The 27501-nt window shown below is 58.9% G+C and overlaps 2 protein-coding genes across 3 annotated transcripts in view; one reads left to right on the top strand and one right to left on the bottom strand.

Moving 5' to 3' along the window:
- Nucleotides 1–2050: 2050 nt before the first annotated feature.
- ATG4B (autophagy related 4B cysteine peptidase) lies at nucleotides 2051–22850 on the bottom strand. 2 transcript variants are annotated; one of them, XM_081242342.1, is made up of 13 exons: nucleotides 22378–22847; nucleotides 13584–13685; nucleotides 13361–13432; nucleotides 11684–11782; nucleotides 11183–11284; nucleotides 10594–10666; nucleotides 8348–8427; nucleotides 5816–6009; nucleotides 5247–5325; nucleotides 4909–5054; nucleotides 3648–3704; nucleotides 3281–3374; nucleotides 2051–2360 (listed from the first exon to the last, which is right to left on the bottom strand). In XM_081242342.1, exons 1-13 carry the CDS (start codon nucleotides 22748–22750, stop codon nucleotides 2287–2289), a joined length of 1545 nt encoding a protein of 514 aa, XP_081098468.1. In that variant the 5' UTR covers nucleotides 22751–22847; the 3' UTR covers nucleotides 2051–2286. The 2 variants fall into 2 exon arrangements, with proteins under 2 accessions (XP_081098468.1, XP_081098467.1); XM_081242341.1 differs by lacking the exon at nucleotides 2051–2360 and adding an exon at nucleotides 2395–3168 and having other exon boundaries at nucleotides 22378–22850.
- Nucleotides 22851–22943: 93 nt separating this feature from the next.
- THAP4 (THAP domain containing 4) overlaps nucleotides 22944–27501 on the top strand; it is a 41891-nt gene continuing 37333 nt past the window's right edge. Inside the window, exons 1-2 of the mRNA XM_081242343.1 lie at nucleotides 22944–23123; nucleotides 25226–26412. Of these exons, the coding sequence (XP_081098469.1) occupies nucleotides 23047–23123; nucleotides 25226–26412 (1264 nt within the window). The 5' untranslated portion in view covers nucleotides 22944–23046. The remainder of the gene's footprint in view (nucleotides 23124–25225; nucleotides 26413–27501) is intronic.

The raw sequence follows: 27501 nt of genomic DNA, 5'->3' as shown, positions 1-27501 counted from the left end.
GGGGCGGGCTGGAGCCCAGGGGAAGAGAGGCCGGAGCTGAGTGGGGCCCCACAGGCAGCTGGATGGTGTGAAGACAGAAATGGCCCCGGAGACCGCAAAATTAACGGTCCACTTAAACTTTCTTCAGCAAGCCCAGCATGGGTTTTAAAACATCTCGCCAGGACTGCGGCAGCCGGCACCGCCGAGGGGGCTGTGTGTCCTGAGGCGCCCTGACCCTCTGGCCTCCCCTAAAGAAGCCTGTTGGGCCCCGTGGCGGGCAGAATGACGGCCCCCACAGACATCCTCGTCCTGACCCCTGGAACCTGTGAGTAGGGTGCCCACCTGGCTAAAGGAACCAGGAGGTGGGAGGCCACCCTGGATCGCCCAGGAGGTGGGAGGGGCCTGGTCAGAGGAGACAATGCCGGCTCTGCAGGGTTGGGGGTGGGGGGGGAGTTGATCCAGGGGATGCGGGGGCTTCTAGGAGCCGGAAAGGACAGGTAGCCAGTTCCCTGGGGCCCCAGGGGGACAGCCCTGCTGACCTCTGCCTGCCAGGGCCCTGAGAGGTAAGTGTTGTCTCGGGCCGCTGCGTGTGGAGGGCTTCACAGTTCAAGAAGCCAACGCGGCCATTTCTGGAGGCCAGGACTCAGGTTCTGAGCCATGGCGCTTCCTGCTCTCCTGTCTGGCCTTGGTCCCCTTGCACCCAAACTGGAGGGTGGGTGGGCAGGTGGAAGCGGGAAGCCAAGAGGGCCAGGGTCGCTCCGACCGTCCCACCAGGACTTACCGGGCAGGGCGAGAGGCCCTTGTTCACACTCTTCGTGACCCGCAAGGGGGTGACCAGCTGAGGCACAGGGCGCCTACAGGGACGCTGTCCAGGGAGCCAACATGCCACCCGGCACCGCAGCTGCTCCCTCCCCGTCTACGAAAGGAGGGCGTCTTCCCAAAATCAAGCTCCCCTGCATTTTTTGCTTTAAACGCAAACCACACGAGTCAGAGAGAGTCGAGAATCAGCGTTGCGAAACCAGGTCCAAATAGGAGGGCGCCGCTCGCTCAGGTCTGGGAACAAACGAGCTCGGCACGTCCATCCACCAAGTCCTTCCTCAGACCCCTCGTGAGCTTAGAAAACACTTGTTCTCATTCTTACCATGTCCAACTGTAGCTCCGAGAAAATCAAGACAGACGAACCTTGTTTTCTATTGAAACTGTTATTATTTGCCATTAAGAATCGCGCACTATACGGCTAAGAGTGAGCACTCCTCGGTAAGCCTTTCCCGACGCACACCAAGACAGAGCCCCTGCTGCTCAGGGTGGCCCCCACCTCCGCCGTCCGTGCCGCCAGCAGGAGCTGCAGCGAGACCCCCGGCCCCGCCAGCAGAGGCACAGCAGAAGGAATGGAAACCTTCCCACCCGCCTCGACCTGAGGGATGACGAGGGGATGAGGGGAAAAGAGAATGGGAGACGGAGGGAAGAACTCACGTCGGCAACACCTGGGGCACCGGGGTGCCCTCTGCCCGCTCGCTGGGCCGGCGGGGGGCGGGGCTCTGCAAGGAAGGCCCCCCGGGAAGAAGGCTGTCACCTCCTGGGCTCCCAAACCCCGGTCTGTGCTCCTTGGTGGGACGAAGGCCACTGCGTGGGGCTGTGCCTGGGGCCCAGGACACAGGCTGAACGAAGGAGGCGGGTGCTGGCGTCCGTCCAGAAGGTGTCCAGCGGGCGCAAGGGGCAGAGGCACAAAGCGGAGGTGTGACCCTCCGGTCCCAAACCATCCGAAGCCTCGCCGACCGGGAAGCGGAGGAAGGCCCTGGGGATGCTGGAGCGACAGGCAAGCAGCAGCTCGGGGGCCCCGCGGCCTCACCTGCGGCTCGGGCGGCGCGTCTGTCCCGGCGCCACCTGCACGGCAACGTCTTTGGGCCTCACCGCCCCCACCCCTTGCTCCTCTCCTCCCAACGCGAGGAGGCCCGGGCCGTGGTTCCTCGGCCCCTTCTCCCGCCGCGATGGCCCTGGAGGCCGCGTCTTCGGAGCCTGCGTCTTCGGAGCCTGGCTCAGGACACGCCCAACAGAAGCCATGTCCGTCACGAAACTTCAAACAGGACTTTAATTCCAAAGCGAACCCGGGCCTGGAGCCCAGGAGGAAGCGGGGCCGGGCAGGGCTGGCAGTGTGGCAGGAGAGCCCCTCGTGGGTGCCTGGCGCTTGGGTCTCCAGTGGCGCGGGCCTATGTGTGGGCGGCGGGCGGGCGGACGGCGGGCGGGACGAGATGCGGCGGCCGAGCGCCCCTGCGGGGCCAGTGGGACCGTCCTCCGACTGCAAGGTCCTCAAAGGGACAAGATTTCAAAGTCTTCATCTTCTGAGTCAAAGAATCTTTCCAGTCGCTCTACGTCAGAAGAATCTAGAAGGAACATGACAAAACCTCACCAGGTGCCAGGCGTGGGTCAGTCTGGGGTGTGGGCCGAGGGACAAGGGCCCGTGTGAGCACACCCACCCCACGAAGGAGCAGGTCCTGCCCAGCACCTGACTGTCCAGGGTGGCCAGGGCGCGGAGGGAGGTCAGAGGATGCCCGGACTGCCCGGCTGAGGCGCCCTCCTCCCAGGCGGGGGATCTGAGTGGGTGGGAGAGGGGTTCCTGCCCTGTGAGTACAGGGACAAGGGCCTGGGTGGGTGAGGGCATGTGCGGCTGGGGGCAGACACGCCCCTCACCAGAGCCCAGAGGGAAGCAACGGGGGCCAGGAGGGCAAGGGTCCCATCCCAGGAGGGGTGTTTGCCCCCTGCACCAGCCGGGTCTGGTGGGGAATCTGTCCTGAGTCTGGCGCTGGTACCACGACCTCCGTGGTTCCCGTGAGGCGCGGGCTGCAGTCCTCCCCAGGGCGGTCGCTATGTGCTCAGAGCCCCCCGGCGGGTCCCCTTTTCCCCACGTGCCACGTGCTCGATGCACTCTGGGGGAGGCGCCCCCAAGCCCAGAGCCACCGGGCAGTGGGGACAGAGCCACCTATGCCACATCAGCACAGGAAGCCTGGCCTGGTCCGGCTCAGGACCAGGGGCCACGGGAGGAGTGCGGGAGGGCCCGGGTGGGCTTGCAGGTGTGCTGCCCCACGCAGGTGGGAGGAGGGAGGGCGGCACCAGCAGCGTCCCTGGTCCCACTCACGAGGGGCTGCCGAGGGGCCACACAGCGTGAAAGGTCAAAGGCGACTGGGACGGGACCTGGGGAGGCGGAGGGCAGGGCAGAAGCATCACACAGGCAGCACCCCCAGCCTCAAGACAGGGGACGCCCCCGTCCCCACCTGAGACGGGGCCCTGGGGCATCCGGACTCACCTAAGGACAAGTTCAGGACGTCAGGACAGGCCAGGTGGGAAGGCTGCCGCTCCACCAGCTCAAACATTGGCAGGGCACCTCCAAGGAGGGACAGCTGTCAGCAGGACACACACAGCGTGTCAGGGGCCCCGCAGGTGGAGGGAGGCGCCGTGCACAGGCAGGAACCCCGCTACCCCTCATCACCCAGACACGGGACTGGAAATCCCAGTGAGCCTCCAGCCGAGTCCGGCCCCGTGCTCTGATCACAGCAAGGACGCACCTGGCGTCCAAGGACCAGGCAAGGTGCGCAAGACGCTGTGCAGCCGAGCACCAGCGGAGCAGGGGAGGAAGGACCCCCAGACCCGCACAGGGGCGGGACCCCACCAACCTTTTTCACTTGCTGGCACCAGTCGTTAAAGTCGTCCTCGGTCCCACAGAAAAACCCCTGAAACCAAAGGCAGCAGTAAGCGGAGAGCGGCACACACATCCAACCCGCCGGCCCCTGTGTGTGTCCTGGACGTGGTGGCCACTGCACACCCGGCCCCCTTCGCCTCTCCAGCCCCTACGCCCCTCTGCGGGCTGCGTCCACGGCTCCACCCTCGCCCTCTGCCTGGACTGACCGGGGAGCGAGCCGGTCACAACGACAAGTCAGGGCAAAGCAGAGAGCTCGCTCCTCCCCATGCCCCTGGGGCTGGGCCACAGGCCTTAGTGGCCCACAGCACGTGGCACAATGGGATAAGCGGACCCCTCCGGAGGGGACACCAGACATGCGGACCCTGTCCCCCTGGAGCTACCGTCTGCAGGGCTCCAGGGTTGGGATGAGCTACTGGGAACGCTCAACCTGCCACATGGAGAAAAAGAAGCCGGGGAACCACAGAGAGGCACTCAGGGCTCTGCTCAAGGCCCTGGTGCGAGGACACGCGGGATGTGGCCGGAAGACGGAGGCCTGTTTCACCGGAGCAGCCGTCCTCCGCGGCCCTGAGAGCTGGGATGCGCGCTCCCACCTGACCTGATGTTCACGAGCTCACGGGGGGTGGGGGTGGGGGGTGGGGCTCCTGTGACAGCGGAGCCCCCACGCGCCAGCCCGCCACCACCGACCTCAGGGCGCAACCAAGACCCATGGGCAGTGCGTCTGGGGTCGTCCCTTCTCAGCACCGAGTGCCTCGTCGTGTCCACAACTCAGTTAATCACTCCCCTAGGGGTGTTATGATTCCTAGGTGTTTTTGGCCTCCTTCAAACATATTTTGAGAACAACCAACAATTCCAGCCGTGTAATCAGAGAGCGAGCGAGGAGGTTCATTCCTAGGGACCGCCTTGCAGACTCAGCTACTCTAAAGAGTGCAGACAGACCAAGAAGCCCCACAGGGGTGCTGCAGGGCAGCGAGGAAAGCGGGGCCGTGGCAGCGACGCGGGACACTCACTTGCGCACACACGCCTGCCTGGGCCACACCTGAGGCTGCCAGCCCTTTGTACTCTTTCGAGTTCTAAGCCACGTGAACTTAATACTTATTCCAAAACGCTGAGATTACAGAAACGGGGATGCTTTCCTTCTTATCCTAAAGCAGCAGCAGGACTGGGCACAAATGCCTCGGGACACCCGGGCACGAGCGCGCGCAGCTGGCGACAGCGGGACCAAGCGGGGGACACACCACGGCGATGGATGGGTCGAGCTCTGCGATGCTCATCCTGCTGGGTGGGTGCTGGCAGTGGAAGCTCTCATCCGGGATCGGGCAGTGCTCAGCGGCCTGCAGGGCTGGCTGCGTGGTGTGAGGGTCCAGGTAGATGAGTTCCTCACCTGGGCGGGCAGCAGGCAGGTCAGCAGGAGGCGGACAGAGCTGCCTCACCACAGCCACCAGCACCATGCGGCTGGACAGGAAAAGGGCACACGTCGCACCGGCCAGGTGGGGGCACGCTGCCTGTCAAGTTGGGGGGGTGCTGCCCAAGAGACCACGCCCCTTCCTCCGACGTCACTGCAGACCCCACTCACCCACGTAGCCGATGAAGTAGCGGGCACTGTTGGGCTTCCCTCCAATCACGCCCAGGGACTGGGGCATCATGAAGCAGTGCTGCGGGACGGAAGACAGGCCAGGTCGCTGAGCGCGGGAGGGGCTCCCCGCTCCCCCTGCAGCGCCAGGCGAGGACAACCGCGGACGAAGACCAGACCCCCAGGGTGCGGGTTCTGGACGCTGAGGCTGCAGGTCCTCAGGGAAGCCCCGGGCGGCCAGAAGGGCCAAGGGGAGGCCGGGGAGGCGCAGACAGGGTCGGCCCGGCCTGCGTGCTGGGCGGACAGGAGCGGGGAGGGGCTGGCGCACCGCGGGGGCAGGGGGCGGAGGTGGAGGTGGGAGGCCAGCAGCACCATGTCCGCAAGAAGGGCAAGGGCCACGGGAGGTGGCAGCAGGGACGAGCGAGCGGGTGGGGGCCGGGGGCCCACAGGGCGGTCAGAGGGCTGGACTGGGCAGGACGGTGACAGCTGGGGCTTTCGGTAGGAAGCGGGGTCTCAGCCCCCCCGGCGGGCAGGGATGACAGGCGGGAGGGCACGGGCCAGCACAGACCCACCTTCAGTGTCTCTGCATAGGCTGCATTGATGTCCGTGAGCCCCAGGCGCAGCGGGATGAGCAGCACCAGCGGTCTCCATGGTGACGGCCTGCTGCCGACCTCAGCCCCAGACGGGAACCCGTTACAGTGTCGCTCGGAATCTGCAGGAAACGCTGCGGCCCCGGCACGAGGCAGGCTGCTCCTGCACAACCTTCCTGAAAGAGGGAGACGTGCGTTTATGGGCTAAACGAGGTAGGCAGAAGTTCACCCGAGAGAAACAGGTACAGAATTTACACCGTTAACAGGAAACGAGTATAAAAAAGTCAAGTACTTGAAGTACACCTCAAACTTGGAAAATAAAGTGTAACACTAACCCTGCCACCCAGAGGAAAAAAAAAATTGCACATTTTCTATGCGTTTAACTTAAATTTTTTATTGTGAAATAAAGCATACACACAAAATAATGCAAGAAAATATTTACATGCACCTTAGAAGCAATAATAAAACAAGCACTATGGAGCCACCAGCCTGGTGGACGCAGCACTGACCCAGGGCCCCTCTGGTCCCCCCTCAGCAAGGACAGCATTGAGCGATAACTTTTCTCCTTCCTTTTTCTTCTGTCTAAACACACTGGGTAATCCTTCAATAATCGGATTAACTACAGGGTTTAGTGGTAGGAGAGAGCCACTCCAGTACCCCAAGCACACCAGGCACCCCGTCCGTGGTTCCTAAACACCTTTCCCCACTAAAAGGAACCAGGGGGAAAATGGCTGATTCCAGGGATGGGGCAGGGAAGGTACCAGGTGAACCCGAGTCTAGTTAATGCCAGAAAGAGAACGCTGAACAACACAAACGACAGGACTCTGTCAAAGAGGCAGCCAAGTTTGGGACAAGGAGTAAGTAATGACCATAAGGGACAACACCTGGAATTAAACTCAGGCTCCATGAAGCTGCTGGCTCTAAAATCAGGTCTTCCAAACGTAAATAAGTCGAGGGCAGAGGGGAGAAAGGAGGGCTCTTCCCAAGAAGAGCGCCAGCAGATAAACTGGAAGGGGTGCACACACTAGAGACCACCGTTTCAGACCCGACGCAGCAAATCCTCAGTGCGTGTAACGTACCCCCTCCAGATCACTCGCGAGCTGCTAGGCACCAGGGGCGCATCCTAAGCAGGTGACCGAGGCAGCACTACTGACAGGGAGCAAGCCGTTTCCCGGGTCGCTCTGTCGTGGACACCGCCACCAGGCACACTCCTGGTCAACACGCCCGATCCAAACCTAAACGGGCCTGTGTCACAAAGCCTCCATAAACTCCAGAAGGCCCAGGCACATACATCTCCTCAATTGGGCTGCTCCTGAGGTGTGTCCTTAAACACACCTGTGGCCTAGTGAGTGACGTGCTCCTGAGTTCTCCCAGCCGCTCCAGCAAAGTAACGGAGCCAAGGAGACGGTCGTGGGAACCTCCAATCCACAGCCAGTCTGTCGGAAGCACAGGTGACCACCTGGACTTGCCACTGGGGTCTTAAGTTGGGGGTGGGGGGGCAGTCTTGTGGGTCTGATGCCAGCTCCAGGTGTGTAGACAGGGCCAGAACTGAGCTGAACTGCAGGATGCCCATTCATCTTCACTTTTTATGATCTGGTCACCAGTATTAAAGGTACGTGTTTTCTCCTGAGTTCAGCACACATCAGGTTCTGATATGTAGTCTGTAAACTTGACTCTTTTTGACCCAAAAGCTAAAACAGAAGTTTGACATTTTTAGGTAATAAGAGTTTGTCCTTTTTTCTATCTATTCTGCATTAGTTTATATAAATGTCCCATGGACATTTTTGAAAAGGTATGTTCTGCTACCAGAATCTACGATTTGACACGTTCCACTAAACTCTCTTACTGTATTATTCAGATCCTTGTAACTTTATTTTTATATATTCGATCTGCCATACAGTCTCTCTTAATTTACTGTAAGTTTTGCTTCGCTGATTCTGAGGCTCTTTTGTGATGAGAACATTTTCCTTGCTGACTAGATGGTCACCACTAGCGCGGCCCCTCTGGTGTCTCTGGAACAAAAGCAGAGAAGCAGGGCTGTCGTTGCTGAGCTCGGGGCTCACTGTGTCCTCACGTGGCCTGTCCCATACAAATGCCCTGTTAGTAAGGGGTGGGTTTCTGGCTGCACCAGGTCCCCATTTGTAGTTTTCTAGCCCCATTAGCATTGTCAACGTGTCTAAATTCTCTGCTTTTCCGTCAGGAGACCTCATGAACCCAGGTACTCCTCAGAATTCTAAACACTTCCAGTAGCGCCTGGCGTGGCCGGAAGACGAGATGGCCAGGGCCAGTTTGAATCACCCTTCTTCGTGGCGCATCAGGGCACACACAGGGCCTTGCAGCTGAACCCAGCACACAGGCGTCAATTATTTGTAACGAAGACGCAGAAGCAGCGTGGGGCACCAAGCAGCCTTCCGCTCAGCCTGGTTGGCACCGCCCTCGAGGGCCCGCGGGCCAGGCAGGGGAGCAAGCTGCCCCGGCCCCGTCCGCCACGACCCCGGGCTCCGGCTCACTTACTGATGTCCTCCATCACCACCGTGTTGTCCATCGCTACGTGAACGGCCAGGGCGCTCCACGTGTCGAAGACGGCGAGCTTCCTACCAGAGAGGGCAGAACACACTGATGAGCCTTCACAGCTCGAAGACCTGTGGCCTCTGCCGGCCGCTTCTTCTCGCCCGGGCCCCACGCTTGCCACACCCAGCCGCCACCGTGCAGGGCAGGGCCTGTGCAGGAGCCTGCCGGGGTGCCACTTCCCGATCAGGCTGGACACGGGCAAGAACCAGAATGTGAGCCCAGGTCTCGGATGCTGCCCGAGGCAGGCCCAGCTCCGTCTTATCCCCCAGGCCCCATGAGCCAACGGCTGGCTTGAGTTCTCACAGAGAACCTGCGGGTGACAGAGAGCCGAGTAGGGAGTCACCGTGCTGGGTGGGCCACTGTGGCCGAGGAATTACGGTTCTGAAAGAGGAGCAGACTCCACGACCGAAGGCACGACGGGAGGGCCTCTGAGCTCACCTCGGGGGCTGTGCAGGGGCTCCCCCAGGTGAGAGTGCACCTGGGGACACGGGTGGAGGGCGGAGGCCCCTGGTCTCCTGGTGGGAAGGCCAGAGCGGACGCCACCTGCAGGGCTCCACCGGCTACCTCCCTCTCTTCCCTCCTGGGCTCACCGAGGGCCAGGTGGGCCCCCGTGCTGAGAAACACAGACACACAGGAAACCAAGTCCCAGGAGAGGCTGGCGCTCCAAGGGGAGCTAAATGCCTAGGGAAAGCACAGAGTAGGGGTAGAGGGGAGGGCGCTCCTCTGACGCAGGCGCAGGGAGGCCTGGGTGGGAGAGGCCTCGGCGCAGAGGCCCGGGGAGCAACGCGGCAGGCCTTGGGGGGTGGCGCTCCAGGCGAAGGGCACAGCACTGCAGGGGGAGGACAGGGCCGGCACGCTGGCCTGTGCCTGCTGCCCTTCCGGGAGCAGCGGGAAACCCCAGGACAGCTGAGAGAAGAGGAACAGATGGCCACCGTCTGTTTCTTGAGGATGACTCTGCTGCAGTTTGGAGGGAGACGCCAGGATGGCAGAGAGAAAAGGCGGAGAGAGGCGGGGCTGGGGGCAGGGGCGGGGGGCAGGGAGCACTGCTCAGAGCTCGGGCACACGCGGGTGGGGTGTGCTGAAGGGAAGAGGGGTCTGGCGTGACCCCAGCTTTTGGCCTGAGCCCCTGGAAGGGTGGTACTGTGTTCCTGTAGGAGCAGTGGGCTGCGCTGGAAGAGAGGGCGGGGCCAGCTCTGGGTCTGGGCTACTAGGTCAACGTGCTCCTTGGGCATCCCGAGGGGCACTGCCGAATAGGGTCTGGATGTGAGTCTGGAGTTGGGACAAATCAGGAACTGCACGTGCGCAAACAGGAGCTGAAAAGCTACGACCAAAGGTGCGAGACAAGCCCGCAGGGCTCAGCAGCGCCGGTGACCAGATGGACAGAGGAGGACGGCTGAGCAGCCCAGGTTTCCAAGGAGCGCGGCAAGCACCCACACCAGGGGCTGCCTGCAGACAGCTGAGTAAGTCGGGGCTGAAACTCAGCCTTGGGACATGATGACGGAACTGACTGTGACCTCGACCAGGCTGCTTCAGGGCAGCGGGGCTGGGCCAGGACGCTAAAGGGCAGTGGGGGCTGGAAATCCCAGGGGCTGGGCAAGGAGGCACAGAGACAGTGGGCTTGGGGATCAGCTGGAAGCTGGACAGGAAGCGGAGCAAGTGTCCTGGACCCCAGGAATGGACCACAGCAGCAGGCAAGGAGGAGCGGGCTGGGCCCAGGGACAAAGGGAGGCGCCCACGGGGACTCCTGCGGGGTGGGAGCAGGCAGCAGAGGCACGAGGCAGATGCGCGGGGAGCCATGGCTGAAGACAGCAGTCTCAAGGGAGGGGGATGGGCGGGAGCAGAGGCGGAGGCCCAAGGCGGCCACAGGCTGCCCGCCTGAATGCCGTCACCCCACAACCACTTCCCACTTCCCAGGCCACCAGACACCACGGCACAGGAAGGGACGCGACACACAAGGAGCGAAGGCCCGATGCAGTGGCTGCATCTGGATGAAGGCATTCAGCCTCACTAGAAACGGGAATCCCAATTCACGAGACCACCGGCACGGTCACCTCTGAGGACCCTCCTGAGGGTCCTGAAAAAAGGACTAAACCCCTTATTTCCTTCAGCAGCAAAGACTCAGGCAAGGCTGAGCACCCCAAGTACCCGTGCCGCCCCGGAGGGAGGGCAGGAGCGCGCTCAGCACCTACTTGAGGACCTGGGCGACGGTGTTGGGCCCGTACCACTGGCCGATGGACTTGCCCTCGCCGACTCCCATTTGTGCTGCAGGAAACAGAGCCGGTCAGCGGCACACGTGCCCCGCCACCCCCACACCCCTCCCTGCGCCTCACAGAGGCCGATCCCAGCACGTGTGGCATGAGGCGCGCATCACAGGAAGCCTGCCTTGGGCACGAGCTCCTGACTGGCACCAGGACACTTCCTCCCAAAGGGACAGACTCCTCCTCAAGGTGCTCCCTCCCCACCGAGAAGCAGGACTGGGGACACGGCTCAGGTGAGCAAGTTCAGGGCTCTACCCGCACCTCCGTCTACGGGTGGAAACACGACGCTCAGAAGCTGGATTAAGACAAAGGAGCGCCCGGACTCCTGGCCGGAGCCCGGGAGGACCAGCCTCCAAGGCCACCAAGTTGGTGTCCAGAGACGGGGCGCCTCACAGCACTTCACCACGGGCCCAGGGCCGTCCCCACCCCGCTGGCCTGCGCCTCACAGCACGGCAGAGCTCTTGGGGACCCGACACCGCAGCGTCCCAAGGCACGGGCCCGGCGCACTGCGACCCCCCACCTATCTGGTGGATGGAGTAGCAGCTGTCCTTCCTGTCCAGGAACGCGTGCAGGACGCCGAAGTAGCTGTCTGGCTGCCTCGTCCGCCGTGTCCACCTCCAGTCTACGGGAGACAGAGACGGAAGTTCAGTTTCACCAAAATACAGGCAAGAAGCCTTCCTTTTTCTAAGGCACTCAAGGCACTCATGGTATCCAAACCTCCTGTGAACCTTTCTAAATTTAAGAACTGAGTTCTCCGGGATTTCAAATACACAGATGCCAACACATCAAGACAAATCCATACAGAAAGGAGAGAGTGGCTCAGTAGTTTAAAAATAATTTCTACAAGACAAACGTTTATCAGCATTTCTTTAAAGCCCCTTTCTCTAATCAACGAGAACCACCAGGTCGTCACTGAAGGAAACCCCAAATCCTAAAGCGTTTCGTGGTGATCCACTCCCGCCGACCTGGCCCCACCACCCTCCTCGCTTCTTGCGGACGTGGCCGCCCCAGGCTGACTCACCTCGGCCCAGGTGCCGGCACACCAGGGCTTGGGCAAAGATCATCTGTCCGCACCGCAGCATGCAGCCCCAGCCCGTGTCCGAGGTGGGGCCGGTGCCCCCTGCCGTGGAGGACAGAGAGAGAGAGGCACTCACCGTCAGACCGAGGCCAGGAGCCCACGCACGGGTCACCTCCGCGTCAGGCGACACACGCCATGTGAACCTGCTCACGCCAAGGCTGCGTTTGCTGGGAAGTGAAACGTCCTAACAACCCCCTCAAGATGGGCCAAGACGTGAACAAGTCACAGAGAGAAAAGAATGTCTGGAAACATGGAAAGATGCTCGGCCTCATGAGTAATGCAGAAAACGCCGTCCACCGGCCAGGGCACAGGGAGACTCGGACGCTGGGCACTGCAGTACCAGGTGTGCGTGAGACAGGCCCTACGATGACAGGAAACAGGGCTGAGACCGTGCAGGCCGCCGTGGGGGGGCTGCATCCTTTGCCCACGCCTCCAGCAGCCCCTCTCGCACACACGCGCAGGGGACAAGGCCCGCCTCCGGGGCGGCGGCGGGATTGGGGGAGGCAGAGGCAGGAGTGCAGAGACGGCCCCAGCCACCCACCCACGCTCCACACGGCCGGCCCCACGCGGCCAAGGCCGACACAGACCCCACGGCCGGGAGAGCCACCACGCTCCGCCCGATGGCCTTTCCAAACACAGGGCTGCCCTCCAGCCCGTCCTGCCCCTGTGGGTTCAGACACCTATGGGTTCAGGACGCTGTACGTCAGGTGTCTGTCCTCCTGACCCCCCGGTGCGCCTCACAGGCCAGGCGACCCCGCCCCTGAGTCCAGGGCCAAGTAGGGGTGAAAGGAGAATTTGCTGGATGAACCAACACTTCCCAAGTATGTCTGACAAGCCCTGTCATTAGACACCCTGGTGACAATGGCCACATCCCCTACCTTCCAGTGATCCCGGACGTCAAGCTCTGGGGGACGGATGGAAGCACATCGAGAAGTGGGACCAATCGAGACAGGCCACCAAGGCAGGGCCGTCTCCTGGTCCCAAACCTCCGGCCTGGGGTTCTCCGACTGGCCGAGGCCAGGCGCGGAGCCAGCCCCATCTGTCCACCTCCAGGGGTACCGCGCGGAGAATCACTTCAATGGAACGTGCTTTCGTCTTATGTGAAACACGTCACATCCGCCTTCAGCTCCCACCACAACTAGGTATGGGAGATACTAGAAAAGGCAACGGGTACGGAGCAAGGGCGTCCCAACATCCTGGACCAACAGCAAGAAGCACGCTGTGCAGCTACGACCCAGGACAACACCAGACGCACAGGCCAACGAGCCCTCCGGGAGCAGCAGGCTGCAGCGCCACCATGACATGCCACACCGCTTCCCGCCACGTTCTGCTCTACGTTTCAAATGCCAGTCGTGACCCATTATCCAGATTTTAGGCTCCAGTAATAGAGTGTGGCTTACAGTCAGAAACATCACTGCCTCAGTAGAATCAGGGGCCCTGGGTTTGGAATCCAGCTCTGCCACTACCAGGAGCAAGACCTCAGCCGGGTTATTTAACTAGGGTTGCCTCAGGATGACATCAAGTGACAAGTATTCGACACACTGAAGTCAAAGCTAGAAACCTAAGTTTTCCTCTTGAATCACATGCACTTCATCCCACGCTGTAACAGACAGTACTCACCAATGGCTGGGAAGTTCTTCCTGTATGTAAACCAAAGTCTCGATGCCACATCGGCCAAGATCTCGTCCTTTTCTAGAGAGCGTTCGAGAGAAGAAACATGCACACACAGCCGTAAGTTTCTAGGGCACATGTTACAGAGAGATAGCAGATAACTATCATCACCAAACAGTTCTTTCTGCAGACTGAGCACGCAGAGCACAGCAGGCTCCGGCAGGGCTGGTACCTGTGAAGATGCTGTACTTTCTACCCAGGATCCAAAGAGGCTCCGAGGTTTCGGGGAAATCTTCAAACTCAGCAAATCGGAGAGTGTCGTAGGTCAGAGTAGCTATGGAAAGCAAAGACACACTCTGATGACAGTTCTATGATTTCATAAAAGCATATCAGAGATAATTTATAGCATCTCCGTACAAAGAGCCCACGTGGAATTCTGCATCTCAGTGCACCAGCCACACCACTACACTGAGAAATCAAACGCTCGCAACCCGGCAGCGGCCCTGCACCCACTTCCTGAGCCTCTCAAATTCAAGACAGAGTCATTGTCTGGCAGACCCAAGGGTGAGAGACCAGCTGGGGGCCAGGCCCAGGGCACAGAAAGGAGGGGAAAAAAAGGTACCTGGTTTAAGCCCTTAACTGGTTTAGATTTAACTCCAAAAAGACAAAAACACAAGAGCCCAAACCTTTATCTCTGTACATAAGGGCGGCCCCAGACGGCACAGAAGGTCGACCAAGCTCTCCTGGCCGTCCCAGGGCTCCCAGGCCATCCCGACTTCTGGGTCAGGAGCCGTAACGCAGTGAGCGGCAGAGGGGCAGAGCGCTGCTCCTGGGAGGGACACTGACCTCCCGAAACTAGTGCAAAGCCCTCCAAGGCCCCGGTGCCGCAAGGCCTGGAACCTGGGGGGCGCACCCCGACTTCCTAAGGAGGTGCCGTGCGTGCAGCAGCGTCCACCTGCTGTGTCTCCAAGACCTGCGCGCCTCCTCTGTGAGCACCCCCTTCTGTGTGGCTTCCACAGAGAAGCTTGAGAGGCCGCGTCCCTCCTGCCCCAGAGCTCCGGCGGAGGACACCCTCCCTCTGCACACGGCCCCGGGGGTGACAGAGCTCAGGCACTGCCCGCGAGGTGGGGGCACGCGGTGGCCCCGGGTCCCTCATCTCCCCCAGCTGCTGCCTCACCAGCTCCAGCGCTCTCGTACCCTTCACCTGCAACGCCACTCAACTCTGGAAAATCAAAGATATTAAATGCGTTTCCCCCACACCGGAGTTTAGTTTCAACAGCCCTACCTTTTAATAAAAATGACATGCTATTTATTAAAAAAAACCAAACCCCGCAGACTACAAAATGTAAAAAATCACCCTCAGCTTCGTGCCCAGCACTGACTCTCCTTCCAGAAGCCTGTATGTGTAGATCCATAAATGAAGCCATGCCGCACCTGTGGTTTCTTCTTCATCCTCTTCCACGTGGTGGTCACAGCGCCCCACCCAGATGTCTCAGGGCCTCACAGTGTCCCGCTGCACGCACATCCCTGCCAGCCCACATCCCACAACCTCCCAGCTCCGGCCTTCACAGGCTAGAGGTTCCCGAGCAGGCACTTAGCCTCTCGGTGTGGAAAGCCCCTCACCCATAAAACGGAACATATAACAGGATGCCCTTGCAGCGCAGCGCTGAAGTGTCCCTGAAACCCTTCCCATGAGGGGCTCACGAGGAGGCTGGCAGACAAAAGGCTCCAAGGTCAGCTGGTGTCACTAACATCAAGGACGAAGACAAGCAATTCTACTACATCCAAAAGGATTAACTGGATGCACAGCAAATTCACAGTCACAGGGCTGGGAAAGCAGCGCTCACTAAACGCACAAACCCGCATCAACGGAAGGCCCTGTGTTCACCGCTTCAAGAATGCTCAAACTGGGACTTCCCTGGTGTCCAGTGGTTAAGAATATGCCTTCCAATACAGGGGACGCGGGTTTGATCCCTGGTAGGGGTACTAAGATGCCATATGCTGCGGGGCAACTAAGCCTGCGCACCGCAACTACTGAGCCCGCACACTGCAATGAAAGATTCCCCATACTGCAGCTAAGACCCGACGCAGCCAAAAATAATTAATTAATTATTTTAAAAAGGGATCCTCCCCCTTGCAAAAAAAAAAAAAAAATAGAATTCTCGAACGTTGGGAACCCAGACCCAGCTCTGTCTTTTTTCTTTTCACCTGAAATCCTACAGGGTCAGAGGAGTCCTGTGTTTCCAGAGCAAGCTCTGCTGCCCAGAGGGCTGGGTGCAAGGCAGGGGCCCTGCTCTGATGTGTCTGCTTGTCCACGCTTCTCCAGACGATGTCAGCCAGGCCGCTTTGGGATCAGGGGTAAATAATTTAATGTCCAAGTTTCTCTGTCCCTTTTTTACATAAGATTACTTGTTTCTGCAGGTGATTATAAAAACCGAGTTGAGATGAGTTAAAGTTCTACCTTTTCAAGGAGCCGAAAACATCACGTGTCTCTGCTGCCCCTCGAAAGCCACCCCACATCTTCAGAAAGCACGGCCTTCTCTGACCTCGAGGCTTAAACGATACGTACCCTCAAAACCCACAAAGATTACTCCAAGGAAAAAGCACGCAAACAAGACCTGATTTCAACGGACAGCACTGTGGGACTGTAACTCTCACCCTGCTGGACGGAGACCCCAGGTGACTGCAGCCTTGAACTGAAGGCAGACATGCCTTCTAAACGCTGGAGGCTCTGAGCGACAGAGGGACGCGGCACACATCAAAGGACGGTTGAGACGCTCCTGAGACACCTAGCTTCCCACAGTGAGAAAACTACCACCACGAGGGAGACAAGCAAATAAGGAAGAGAAGGAAACAAGGCTCATTCTGAAAGCCAGGTGACGACAGCCGGCCGCCCTGCAGTGGAGGGGCTTTTTCATCTCCAGAGACACCACGTGCAAAGCAGGCACATTTCTCAGGGTAACGAGCCAACGTCATAGGCAACAAAGCCAACTTCAGAGGGAAGGTAGTAACCGGTGTCCGACCTATTCAGTTAGAACACATCACTGAGCTTCCTGCTGCAACTAACAAACTGATGGGCTGTGCAGTCTCAGCCTTAGAGTCTTCACTGCGTGAGGCACCTGAAGGGACAAAATGGGCAGGTGGCAGCCACAGGGCCCGGCGGCTCAGGTGCAGCCGGGAGGGGACAGTGCAGGTGGTTCCCGAGTCCCCTGGGCCCACACCTCCCCGCTCCTCCTGATGGCAGGACCACCCGAGTCCTGCCCCCGGTGAGGTGCGGGTCACACCTGCCTCTTGAACCAGCCGCGGACACCCCGCAGGCCCCGCTCCCCCTCTACGGGCCACACGGGGCACTGGGCGGAGTGTCCGGCCAGCACGCCCTGAACTTGACCGCGTGCGGGGCCGGAAGTCCGTCGCTCCCCCCTTGGTAACCCTCTGCGCCCGTTTCCTCGCTGGCAAAGCAGGAGTGGTGCTGCTTTCCTCGAGGCTCACGGGAGGAAGAAAGACGTCAACACACACGAAGAGCTCCGACCCTCACTGGGTGGCGACGGGCAGCGCACGCAGGGCATCCCTGAAGCGGGTAGGAGACCTCGTCTCCACGGCCCGCGACCACAAGGAGGTGCAACACCCGGGACGACGACAACCGCCTGAGTGACTTTACCAGACCTGGACCCGGTAACGGAGCCCGCTCGCAAGGGCAGGGCCGCCGGCCACTTCCCGGGCTGCTTCACTGTCCTCAGGCTTCCACGCTGGAAACCAGCACAGAGAAAGACCTGCGGCGGCTTCAACCAGAGCAGCAAACGGAGGGCTTCCCATTCCCGGGCCGCTGTCAGAAAGTCCCCGCGGGCCTGCGCAGAGGACGGGACCGACCCTCCCTCCTGACACCCACCCGCGAGGCCACGGGCCGGGGCACCTGGACCGGACCCCTAGCTCCCTGACCTTCGGCTCAGCCTCTGTAACGGAGAAAGGAAAGACTTTTCCGAATTCCATTCACCTCCAGTGTTCAACTTTCTAATTTGTATTAAGATTTGATTTTGGAGACAGAGAACCCACACGCTACCGGTATGACACCCGACTCAAATCTCTAAGCCTCAGTTTCCTCACCCACGAAATGGGGAGAAGCTGCCAGCTCTGCCCAGTGCGGTGAGAACACAGGACGGGTTCCAGCACCGTGGGCAACCCCACGGTGCACCACGGCTCTGAGCACCTCCTGTGCCTCTTCCTCATGTGATCTCAGACCTCATCACTTACAAGATGAAACTAAATTCCCCCTTCCCTGAACCAAACAACACTTTTGTTTTATCACCGATATTAATTTAGCCATAAATACGTATTCATGTTTGTGCAGAACAGAAAACATTATAGAACACCAGTCCAGGAAAGACTCCAACAGAAAAACGAATACTTTTCCATTTTAAAACTAAAGTTCACAATCACTAAGCTTCACAGAGACCGAGCAACATGAGGAGCCCACCCTCGAAGGTTCCTTCATCAACTCTGTTCTCAGACTGACCAGCTCCACTGGCGATTGAGGCCAGCAGCCTCCGCACTCCGCCCAGAGAGCTACCTCGTCTCACACCGCAGCCCTGTGATAACCTCAGCACCTTCACATCCGACATCATTTCATTTGAAGTTCACGCACCTCCTGAGTTAAAAGGAGCACAACTTCCCAAAGAATGCCAGTCTCCAGATGCCCAGGTAATGATTTTAATTTTTTAATCTTTTTTTTAATTTAATTATTTTTTGTTATTAATTAATTAATTTTGGGCTGCGTTGGGTCTTTGTTGCTGCGCACAGACTTTCTCTAGTTGCAGCGAGCTGGGGCTACTCTTCGTTGCAGTACGCAGGCTTCTCATTGCAGTGGCTTCTCTTGTTGCAGAGCACGGGCTCTAGGCGCGCGGGCTCAGTAGTTGTGGCTTGCGGGCTCTAGAGCGAAGGCTCAGTAGTTGTGGCACACGGGCTTAGTTGCTCTGCGGCATGTGGGATCTTCCCAGACCAGGGCTTGAACCCGTGTCCCCTGCACTGGCAGGCGGATTCTTAACCACTGCGCCACCAGGGAAGTCCCATGATTTTAATTTGAAATAAGATGACACTCATTAGAAGCATGACAGGCATCATCCACCTTGAGAAAGAAGCCTTTTAGAAACACTTTTCCCACCTGGTCACCTGGGTCCCAAACGCCTGATTTTCCACCTCTTTCTCCCTAGGGTGTCCCTGATCACACCCAGAAGAGGAAGCGGAAAGCCTTTTAACAGAATGGCAATTCCATTTTTAAAATGTTTCAATTTAATGTTATTAATATGATAGAAAATAGCAAACTGTGCTCAATAAATGTAACCAGATGACTTAGTCGCAATTACATAACTCAACCAGGGAGAAACACAAAAATTATGCACCATTACTTTTCTTTTAGAGCTAAATGTAATGTACCACATTTCAAAGACATTTCCTCAAAACGCTTATGTTTCTGAGAGATTATACTCCGTAAATACATATATTATATATGCTTTATAAATAAAATGAAAAGAAGGAATCTTCCTTTCCTTCAGAAAATGCTTCTGTTTAAGATAACAGGTTTGCATGGGGCTTCCCTGGTGGCGCAGTGGTTGAGAGTCCGCCTGCCGATGCAGGGGACACGGGTTCGTGCCCCGGTCCGGGAAGATCCCACATGCCGCGGAGCGGCTGGGCCCGTGAGCCATGGCCGCTGAGCCTGCACGTCCGGAGCCTGTGCTCCTCAATGGGAGAGGCCACAACAGTGAGAGGCCCGCGTACCACACACACACAAAAAAAGATAACAGGTTTGCAAATAGTTAGTTTTTTCAAATCCCAAATAGTTTATATGCAAACGCTGGTGGTTCAGTTCCGAATGAGAAAAGGAAGGAAGGGAAGAAAAGCTGGAACTGCAGCGGCACGAGAATACTGCACACGCTGCTTTGGTGACCACACTGGACAGAGCGTCCACAGCGAGCTCCGCTGCCCTGCGGTGAGCTGCCCTCCTCATCAGCCACGCTTGACACCAACACACTGGATTTCCGTTACACACAGGCTCTGCAGCCCAGGAACGTCTACAGGACAGGGATGTGTGCGTTAACACCAATTCAAGTTCTGCTTCTTCGATGGCCAGCCACATACCAGACACAACGTAAAGCACCAGAGATGAAGCACAAGACACTGGCTCTGTCCTCAAGGAACGGACAGCGTGTTGATTTAAGTGCCAACAGGAGCAGTTCTTTTTGGGCTGCATTGGGTCTTTGTTGCTGCGCGCGGGCTTTCTCTAGTTGCAATGAGCAGGGGTTGATTTTTGTTGCGGTGCAAAGGCTTCTCATTGCGGTCACTGCTCTTGTTGCAGAGCTCGGGCTCTAGGCGTGCGGGCTCAGTAGTTGTGGCTCGTGGGCTCTAGAGCACAGGCTCAGTAGTTGTGGCGCACAGGCTTCGTTGCTCCGCAGCATGTGGGATCTTCCCGGACCAGGGCTCAAACCCGTGTCCCCTGCATTGGCAGGCAGATTCCCAACCACTGCACCACCGGGGAAGCCCCTCGAGCGTGTTTGAACGGACAGTGCTTGGGGCCTGCCTGCCGCCTTCAGACCTCTCCGCAGCAGCCCCAGGGCCCCATCCCCAGCTCTATCTCTCTCCTCCCACACTCAGACCCTCAGTGACCTCGTCCAAAGTGGCCCCCGCACACTTCTACCTCCAGCCCCGCCCTCCTCCCTCAGCTCCAGGCCTGCAGACCCAAGGCTCTCTGGACGTCACAACATGGACATCTAGCAGGTACGTCATGGTCACCACGTACAAGACCAAACTCCTAACAGCTCCCCACCAAGCGGGATCTCCCGACATCTCCCCACCTGAGTTTCTCAGCTCAAGCCATAACCTCACCATCTCCAACCCCTTCCTCTCCGCCCCGCCCTCGCCACGTCCCACTGGTATAGTCCCACTGTCTCAACCTGCAGAGGCAGCCAGAGGTCAACACCCTCTCCCCATGCTGACCCAGGCCTCCAAGGGTTCGTGCGCGGCATACTGCAACAGCCTCCTAACTGGTCTCCTGGCCTCGCTGTTGCCCGTCTGCAGGAGAGCAGCCCGAGCAAGTCGCGTTACTCCTCCTCTCAGAAGTCTCCAAAGCATCCCCCGCCAGCTCGGACGCCCTCACCACGAGCCAACAAGGCCTCACCTGGGCCGCATCACTGCTCTACCTTCAGCTCTCTCACCCCCACCCACTGTACCCTGGCCTCACTGGCCACTGGCTGCTCCTGGAGCAGGACGCCTGCCCTCCCCCAGCACTGCTTCTGAGTCCTGGTCAAAAGTTACCTCTGTGGTGAGACCTTTCTGGGCCATCCTGGCGACTCCAAACCCCTCTTGCTTGACCCACGTCATCCGCCCACGAGCCACACCGTGGGTGTCATGTCTAGCATGTCAGCCAGCACACGGTTTTTATCTATTTCGTTCACTTCTCTAGCCCCAGGGTCTAGAACAATGCCAGACACAAACCCACACTCAGTAATAAGTATAGTTATTGAATGGATGACTATAAAAACAACCAGGAACTGCATAACATCTGGCAAGGAAGGCAGAATCTGTAAGGACCCCAGGCATCAGGGGAGGCTGGACCATTAATCATCCTAAAAGGTGGTACAGCACCACATTAGAAAGAAAACTCTCCACAACACCCTACAAATGTCATATACGTTTTTATTAGCATCCAGAGAGGCCTTCAAACGCAAACACCTTTTCTGCTTTGAAGCAGTGATCAGTGTCCCATGAGGGTATTACCATGCGGCTAATCAACTTTAACATGATGGTTTTCACGTTTAACATAAAACGACCATCACAAAACTGTGCCTTCCACCCTAACCAAGTCTCACAAGTGAATGCTCTTAGGTACCCAAGCAGTCATAACCTAAAAGAAAGTAGATGACTAAATAATTCTATTCCTTCCCCGACCCCGGGCCTAGTACTTTTTCTGTTTTGAACAACTTCACAATACTTCTGGTTAACATCATGTTTCAGGAGTCATGGCTACCATTCTGTCCTACTACCTAGTACACTTAAGTGACAAGATGCCCCAAGTCACTGAAATATTGGCCATACAGGTCTATATTACAGTTTCTAAATTTAGAGTTCACAAAATTTACATTGCAGCTACCATGAAAAAAAAAAATGAAGCAAAAACAATGCCATCCAGAATGACAGGTGGAATTAAACCAGAAAAAAAGTTTTTACAGATGTGGGAATCCTTGAACACAAATCATTCCCTATAAGTTATAAAAGATCTAAAACTGCTGTGGGATGAAAAAGAGGGCCTTTCAAGGTGTAAGAATGCTTTCAAGGATACTGGACAAAGATCCAAAATAGCGTGCCAGCAAAAATTAAACAATTCTCCCCCCTGGAGCAGAAACATGATGAAACAGAGCAAAACAGCACATCCACAGATGTACACATACGTACGTATACGCACACACCCTCCCACCCCAGCCCCCACACACTTTGTATTAGGGAGTTAAGTCATGATGAGATGGATTCAGTCTGTCTTTTCAGTCACGGAAAACGCTTAGATCATCTGCTGGTTACTGAATTTGAAAAAAAAAATGCGTATGGTTTGAGTGGTGGAGTATGTTGCTCGCCTCCACCCCCGTAACTTTATAAGAATTAAAGTTTCCCCTTCGTAACTCCTAGCGAACGGACAAAAGCTTCCCCACCGCAGTGTCATGGACCGGCTCCGCCCGGCCTCCAGCACCGCTCGGCGTCCCCACCCGCCGTCCCGGACGACGCGCTGCCCCGATCGTCTGAGCCGGCCGCGGGCCCTGGGGACCGGCCGCCGGGGCGCTGCGGGCGGCCCGGAAAAGCGCGAGACACGCAAACGGGGCTGTCAGACCCGTGCCGGCCTCCCGCGGACGCCGCCCGCGCCCCGCTCCGCCCCAGGGCCCCGCTCCGCCCCGCGTCCAGGCCGCGCCGGCGAAGCCCCGGACCAGGCCCCGGCGCCAAGCGGCCCGGCGAGCGCCGCCCCGGTCCCCCCGCGCCCCGCCAGCCCTCACCTGCGTCCATCTTCCCTCCAGAGCCGCCGACTGAGCGGCGTCGCTCCGACGGTTCCGCAGAGAGACGCGACGGGCCGCCGCCGTGGCCAATCCGGGCCGAACGGGCACGGGCGCGGGCGGGGCCGGAAGTACGCGACGGAAGTGCGCCGCCGCCATCTTGGCGTACGGCGGACCCAGTGCAGAGGCCAGGGCCCGCGCGCTCGGCTCCACGGCGGCCTGCGTCGTGCTTCCGGGGATTCCAGCAGCGACCCACCGGGGCAGCGGAAGCAGGCGCGAGCGGGCAGCAGGGCACCGGGGAGGGCGCGTGAGCCCGTCGTGCGCTCAGGCCTGCCGGCGCGGCCATCTTGCCGTACGGATGCCCCCCACGCGTCATGTCGCCTCAGGGCGCTGCCGGCCCGGGGCGCCCCCGCCCACCCTAGACGCCGCGAGCCGTGGGCTGCGCCCCGCCAGGTGCCGGGTATCCAGGGCGCGCCGAGGGCCGGGCCTGGCGGCCGGGCGGCGGGCGGCCGGGCGCCGCCATCTTGCCGTACGGCGGGAGCCGCGGGGCTGGCTCCCACGTCCCGCAGCCGTGTCGCCGCGCGCCCTCCCCTCGGGGCGGTCCCGCCCGGGGCTCGGCGCGGCGAGACGAGGGCCGGAGCCTGGCGGCGGCGCGGCGGCCCGAGGCCCGAGATGGTGATCTGCTGCGCGGCCGCGAACTGCTCCAACCGGCAGGGCAAGGGGGAAAAGCGCGCCGTCTCCTTCCACAGGTAACCGGGCCCCGCCCGCCGCCGCCGGCCCGCCGCCCGCGCGGTCCGCGGGCCACGCCCCCGCCCGGGCCGGCCCGGCTCGGCCCGGCCCGGCCCCGCGGGGCGACTGAGGCCGCGCGGCCCGGTCGGACGCGGGGTCGCTCAGAGCGCGGGCCCCGGGCCGGTCCCGCGAGTGAGTCAGCGCGGCGCTGTGTGACCTTGGCCCGGCCGGCGTCTCTGGGCCGGGCGCCTCGGGCCACCGCGGCCGGCGGCTTCCATCCGCGGCCACCCGACCCCCGCGACCCTCGGCCGCCGGTGCGCGCCCCATGCCCACTGGGAGGCCGCCAGGCGCCCACGCCGCGGCCTCGGCAGCCTCTCCACCACCCCGTGGCCACCCTGCGCCCCATGGGTTCGGGTTGGCGCCGCCAGTCTCCAGAAACGGTGTGTTCTGGAAACACGCTTCCTTCTGTCGGTTGTCGTCTTGCGTTTGCTGTGACTTTCGGCTTTTTTCGTCGCGGGGGAGCCCGTCTTGATCTCTGCGATCAGGGATGTGGCCGAGCAAATGCGCCTCGTGGATTAACACGCGCTCCAGACTCTGTGTCCTAGAAGGGGCCTCGCGGTCGGCCTCGGGGAAGGTAGCCCTGCCGCGCAGAGGTGAGTCCCGGGAGGTCCCTGACAGCATCCAGCTTGGGGCCGGCCCAGCCCGCTCCTTGCCGGGGCTTAGCTGCGAGTCGTGGAGGGCTCTGTTCCGTGGGCGCCCATGGAAACCGGCCCGAGGCAGGGCAGGGGCTGGCCTTCTCTCTGGCCTGGCCTGCTTCGTGAAGGCTCTGGAATTCAGCCTCTTACAGCGAGTCCTTTTTTACGACCTCCACGCTGGAGGTACCAGAACAGTCAGCAGAAGGAACTCCACCTTAGAAACCTCCTCCCGGATACTTTTCTGTTTTCCTTTTGATGTTGCAGGATGGTGTTCAAGTTTTGAAAACGTGGAGGACGTTTGTTCTGTAGTCTTACTGAAAGTTCATGGTGGTTTGCGCTGTCTTAAGTTGTTACAACCTATCAGGATAGTAACAGCAGGTTGTTTCAGCGGTCAGCCAGCATGCTTACTTGAGTTTCCTTCAGAGAGCCCTTAGTTTTGTTACTATATTTGAAAACGGAGGCAAAGCATTGCAGAGGAGGCTGCTCTTGGCATTCATAATGGCCAAGGACGTGGGAACTGGGGGGTGGGGGGGAGCTTCAGGTAATGGGCTCCCAAAGCAGTGAGGAAATTTAGAGGGTCATGCTGCTTGGAGCTTCATGAGGAGTTGGTGTCCCCGCAGTCCTGGTCCCCAGCAGCGTCAGGTGGGTTAGGTGACCTCAGGTGCAGCAGAACAGCCCTCTGGAATGGCCGCCCCACTCCCACCCTCGTATGTGTAGTTTCGCCAGAGTTTTCTAAGTAGACATCTTGCCTGAATGAGAAAAAAATGATCATTAAGTGTCTTTTTCAGTATTTGCCAGGGACTGGTTGCTTTTCAAAAGGAGCCGCAGAGCCGCGGCTGTTGAGTCTCGCCTGCTCTGCGAGCTGGTCTCATATCCTCAGCTCCTCGAGCCACAGCTGGGGCACGTGGGGGTGTCTGGGACATTCTCCTGGCCTCTTGCTCCCATCTCTGCTGTCTGACGCTTGGCCTGACTTCTAAATGGGGGAGGGGCAACCATCTTCCTTTGAGCACCCCAAGTCCTGCATCCCAGGCACACCAGGAGGGTTGGCCAGCTATGAGCTTCTAGGAACTATTTCCAGGGCTTCCTGAAGCCTTTCCCGCTGTCGTGATGCCATCTGGTGCTGTCTCTCCAAGGATTCTGTATCCCTGCAGGGCATTTACCACAGCCTGGGAGGAGGTATTCACCTTCGCTCTTTATCCACCCTACGGACTGTAAGCTTCTTAAGGGCAGGCAGTGCGTCTTTCATCTTTCTGTTTCAGTAATAAGTTGCAAGTAGAAGGTATTCCTTAGAGCTTTGTTAAGTTTTTAAATGGGTAAAGTCAACACAGGTTTGGGTGTTTGCAAATACACTTGTTCTGCTTTTATAGTTGATAGTAGTAGGGGGAGGCATTTAACTATTTTTTTCTAATTTGTCCTTTGTCCTGCAGATTCCCCCTGAAGGATTCAAAACGTCTGATCCAGTGGTTGAAGGCTGTTCAGAGGGATAACTGGACGCCCACTAAGTATTCTTTCCTCTGTAGTGAACATTTCACCAAAGATAGCTTCTCCAAGAGACTGGAGGATCAGCACCGCCTGCTCAAGCCCACGGCTGTGCCGTCCATCTTCCACCTGGCTGAGAAGAAAAGGGGGGCCGGAGGCCATGGCCGCCCCCGGACAAAGGACGCCAGGAAGGCCTCAGGGGGTCTGAGGGCACATGCAAGTGACATTGCCGACGGGAAGGCAGCTGCAGGGTCGTCGTCGTCGTCCTCGAGTGAAAGCCTGATGGCCAAGCCCGAGTCCCACAAGCTGAAGCGGGGCGCGTCACAGGGCAGAACCGCAGCCAGGGCCACCCGGGAGGCCACCAGTCTGCAGCGGGCCCGACAGCCTCCGGAAGGACACACAGATGACGGTCCAGCCTCCGCCACCGTGTCCGGCGGCCGGGGAGAAGCCAACGCTTGTGCTGTGGATGCGGGCGACGAGAACGCCATCTCCCCGGATGGGGGCCTGGTGGACAGAAGTGGCATTTCCGTGGATGACTTTACCCCCCCGGGGTCCGGGGCCTGCAAGTTCATCGGCTCGCTTCATTCCTACAGTTTCTCCTCCAAGCACGCCCGCGAGAGGCCGGCCGTCCCCCGGGAGCCCGTGGACCGCAAGAGGCCGAAGAGAGATGCCGAGCCCGGCTGCAGCGGGAGCAGCCCGGGGCCCGACAAGGGGCCGGTGCAGAGCCCTCCACGCGCGCCGCCCACGGCGAGCTCATCGCTCACGGCCACTCCGCAGAAGCCCGCGCAGGGCCCCTCGGCGCCTCCGACCGATGTGACCCCGAAACCGGCGGCCGAGGCCGTGCAGAGCGAGCACAGCGACGCCAGCCCCATGTCCATCAACGAGGTCATCCTGTCGGCGTCGGGGGCCTGCAAGCTCATCGACTCGCTGCACTCCTACTGCTTCTCCTCCCGCCAGAGCAAGAGCCAGGTGTGCTGCCTGCAGGAGCAGGTGGAGAAAAAGAACGGCGAGCTGAGGGCCCTGCGCCAGAGGGTCAGCCGCTCGGACAGCCAGGTGCGCGAGCTGCGGGAGAAGCTGGACCGGCTGCGGCGGCTGAGCCTCCCCCACCTGAGCAGCCTGCTGGCCCCCGGCCGCGGTCAGTACCCGGGCCTGGCGCCCACGCGGCTGGGGTTTGCGAGCACAGGGCCTGTGCCGTGCAGTGCCTCCCGAGAGGGGAGCCAGGCTGGCGAGCTCGCCTGGCCGGCTGAGCTCCAGGGTACCCGGGAGGTGGCTGTAACTGGGAGCTTTAGCCGGTGAGGAAGGAGGGGTGGGAGACCCAGAACCACGGTGGTGGGGCCCGGACGGCTGGTCCTCCGCCCCACCGGGGTCCCTTCCTGCTGCAGACCTCACGCAGACAGAAATTGCTAACGAGTTAGGGTCGAAACATAAGCTTAGACAGACACGGTGAGCCATTAGAAAGATCGTAGGAGACTCTTAAAATCACGAGGTGGTTCTTTCCAGTTGGGTTGTGATGAATATCCTGACGTTAAAGCATTTTGAACGTTAATAATAAGTTTTTTTAAATTTTAAACACCTATTCGAGTAGAGTATGTTCTCTCGTAAGAACACTGCAGAAGTACATCGGCTAAGTGGTGAAAATTCCCCGTTCCCACTCACCTCCCCACTTTTATTCCTGGTTGCCGTTAAAATTTAGTGTGTAATCTTAGACTTTTTTTAATGCTTTATGAAAAATATATTTATTTATTTATTTGGCTGCATCGGGTCTTAGTTGCGGCACATGGGATCTTTGGTTGTGGCATGCGGGCTTCTTAGTTGCAGCATGCCAACTTTTAGTTGCGGCATGCCTGCAGGATCTAGTTCCCTGACCAGGGATCGAACCCAAGCCCCCTGCATTGGGAGCGCGGAGTCTTAGCCACTGGACCACCAGGGAAGTCCATATTTTTTTATGCTTTCACTTACATGTCTTTGTGTCTATTATACAAATAGGTTGGATGTATATTTTGTACATTACTGCTTATGTTTCTGCTTTTCTCCTAGTTTACTATTTATTTCTTGTAGAATCAGTTTTGAGCTTAGTATCTTTTGCCTGTTATGTGTATAAAGGTGGAAACCATTTTCCTACCACGTCGTGCATTTAGTCTGAATCAGAGTTTGTCTTCCAGGTTGTAATTACCACTGCAGGTAAGAAAAGGCTCCAGTGTGTGACAGGCTGTTCAGGGCCTCC

Source organism: Mesoplodon bidens (assembly GCF_964165515.1).
Source record: "Mesoplodon bidens genome assembly, chromosome: 8".
Taxonomy (NCBI): domain Eukaryota; kingdom Metazoa; phylum Chordata; class Mammalia; order Artiodactyla; family Ziphiidae; genus Mesoplodon; species Mesoplodon bidens.
This window is presented reverse-complemented; position numbering and strand designations above follow the sequence as displayed.

Coding starts and splice junctions, on each gene's coding strand:
- ATG4B (XM_081242341.1), bottom strand. CDS start 22,750: ATGACGCGTGGGGGGCATCCGTACGGCAAGATGGCCGCGCCGGCAGGC. Junction 6,010..8,347: donor GGTGGTGATGGAGGACATCA/GTAAGTGAGCCG, acceptor TCCCTCTTTCAG/GAAGGTTGTGCAGGAGCAGC. Junction 3,169..3,280: donor CGTCCTGAACTTGTCCTTAG/GTGAGTCCGGAT, acceptor CCGCCTCCCCAG/GTCCCGTCCCAGTCGCCTTT.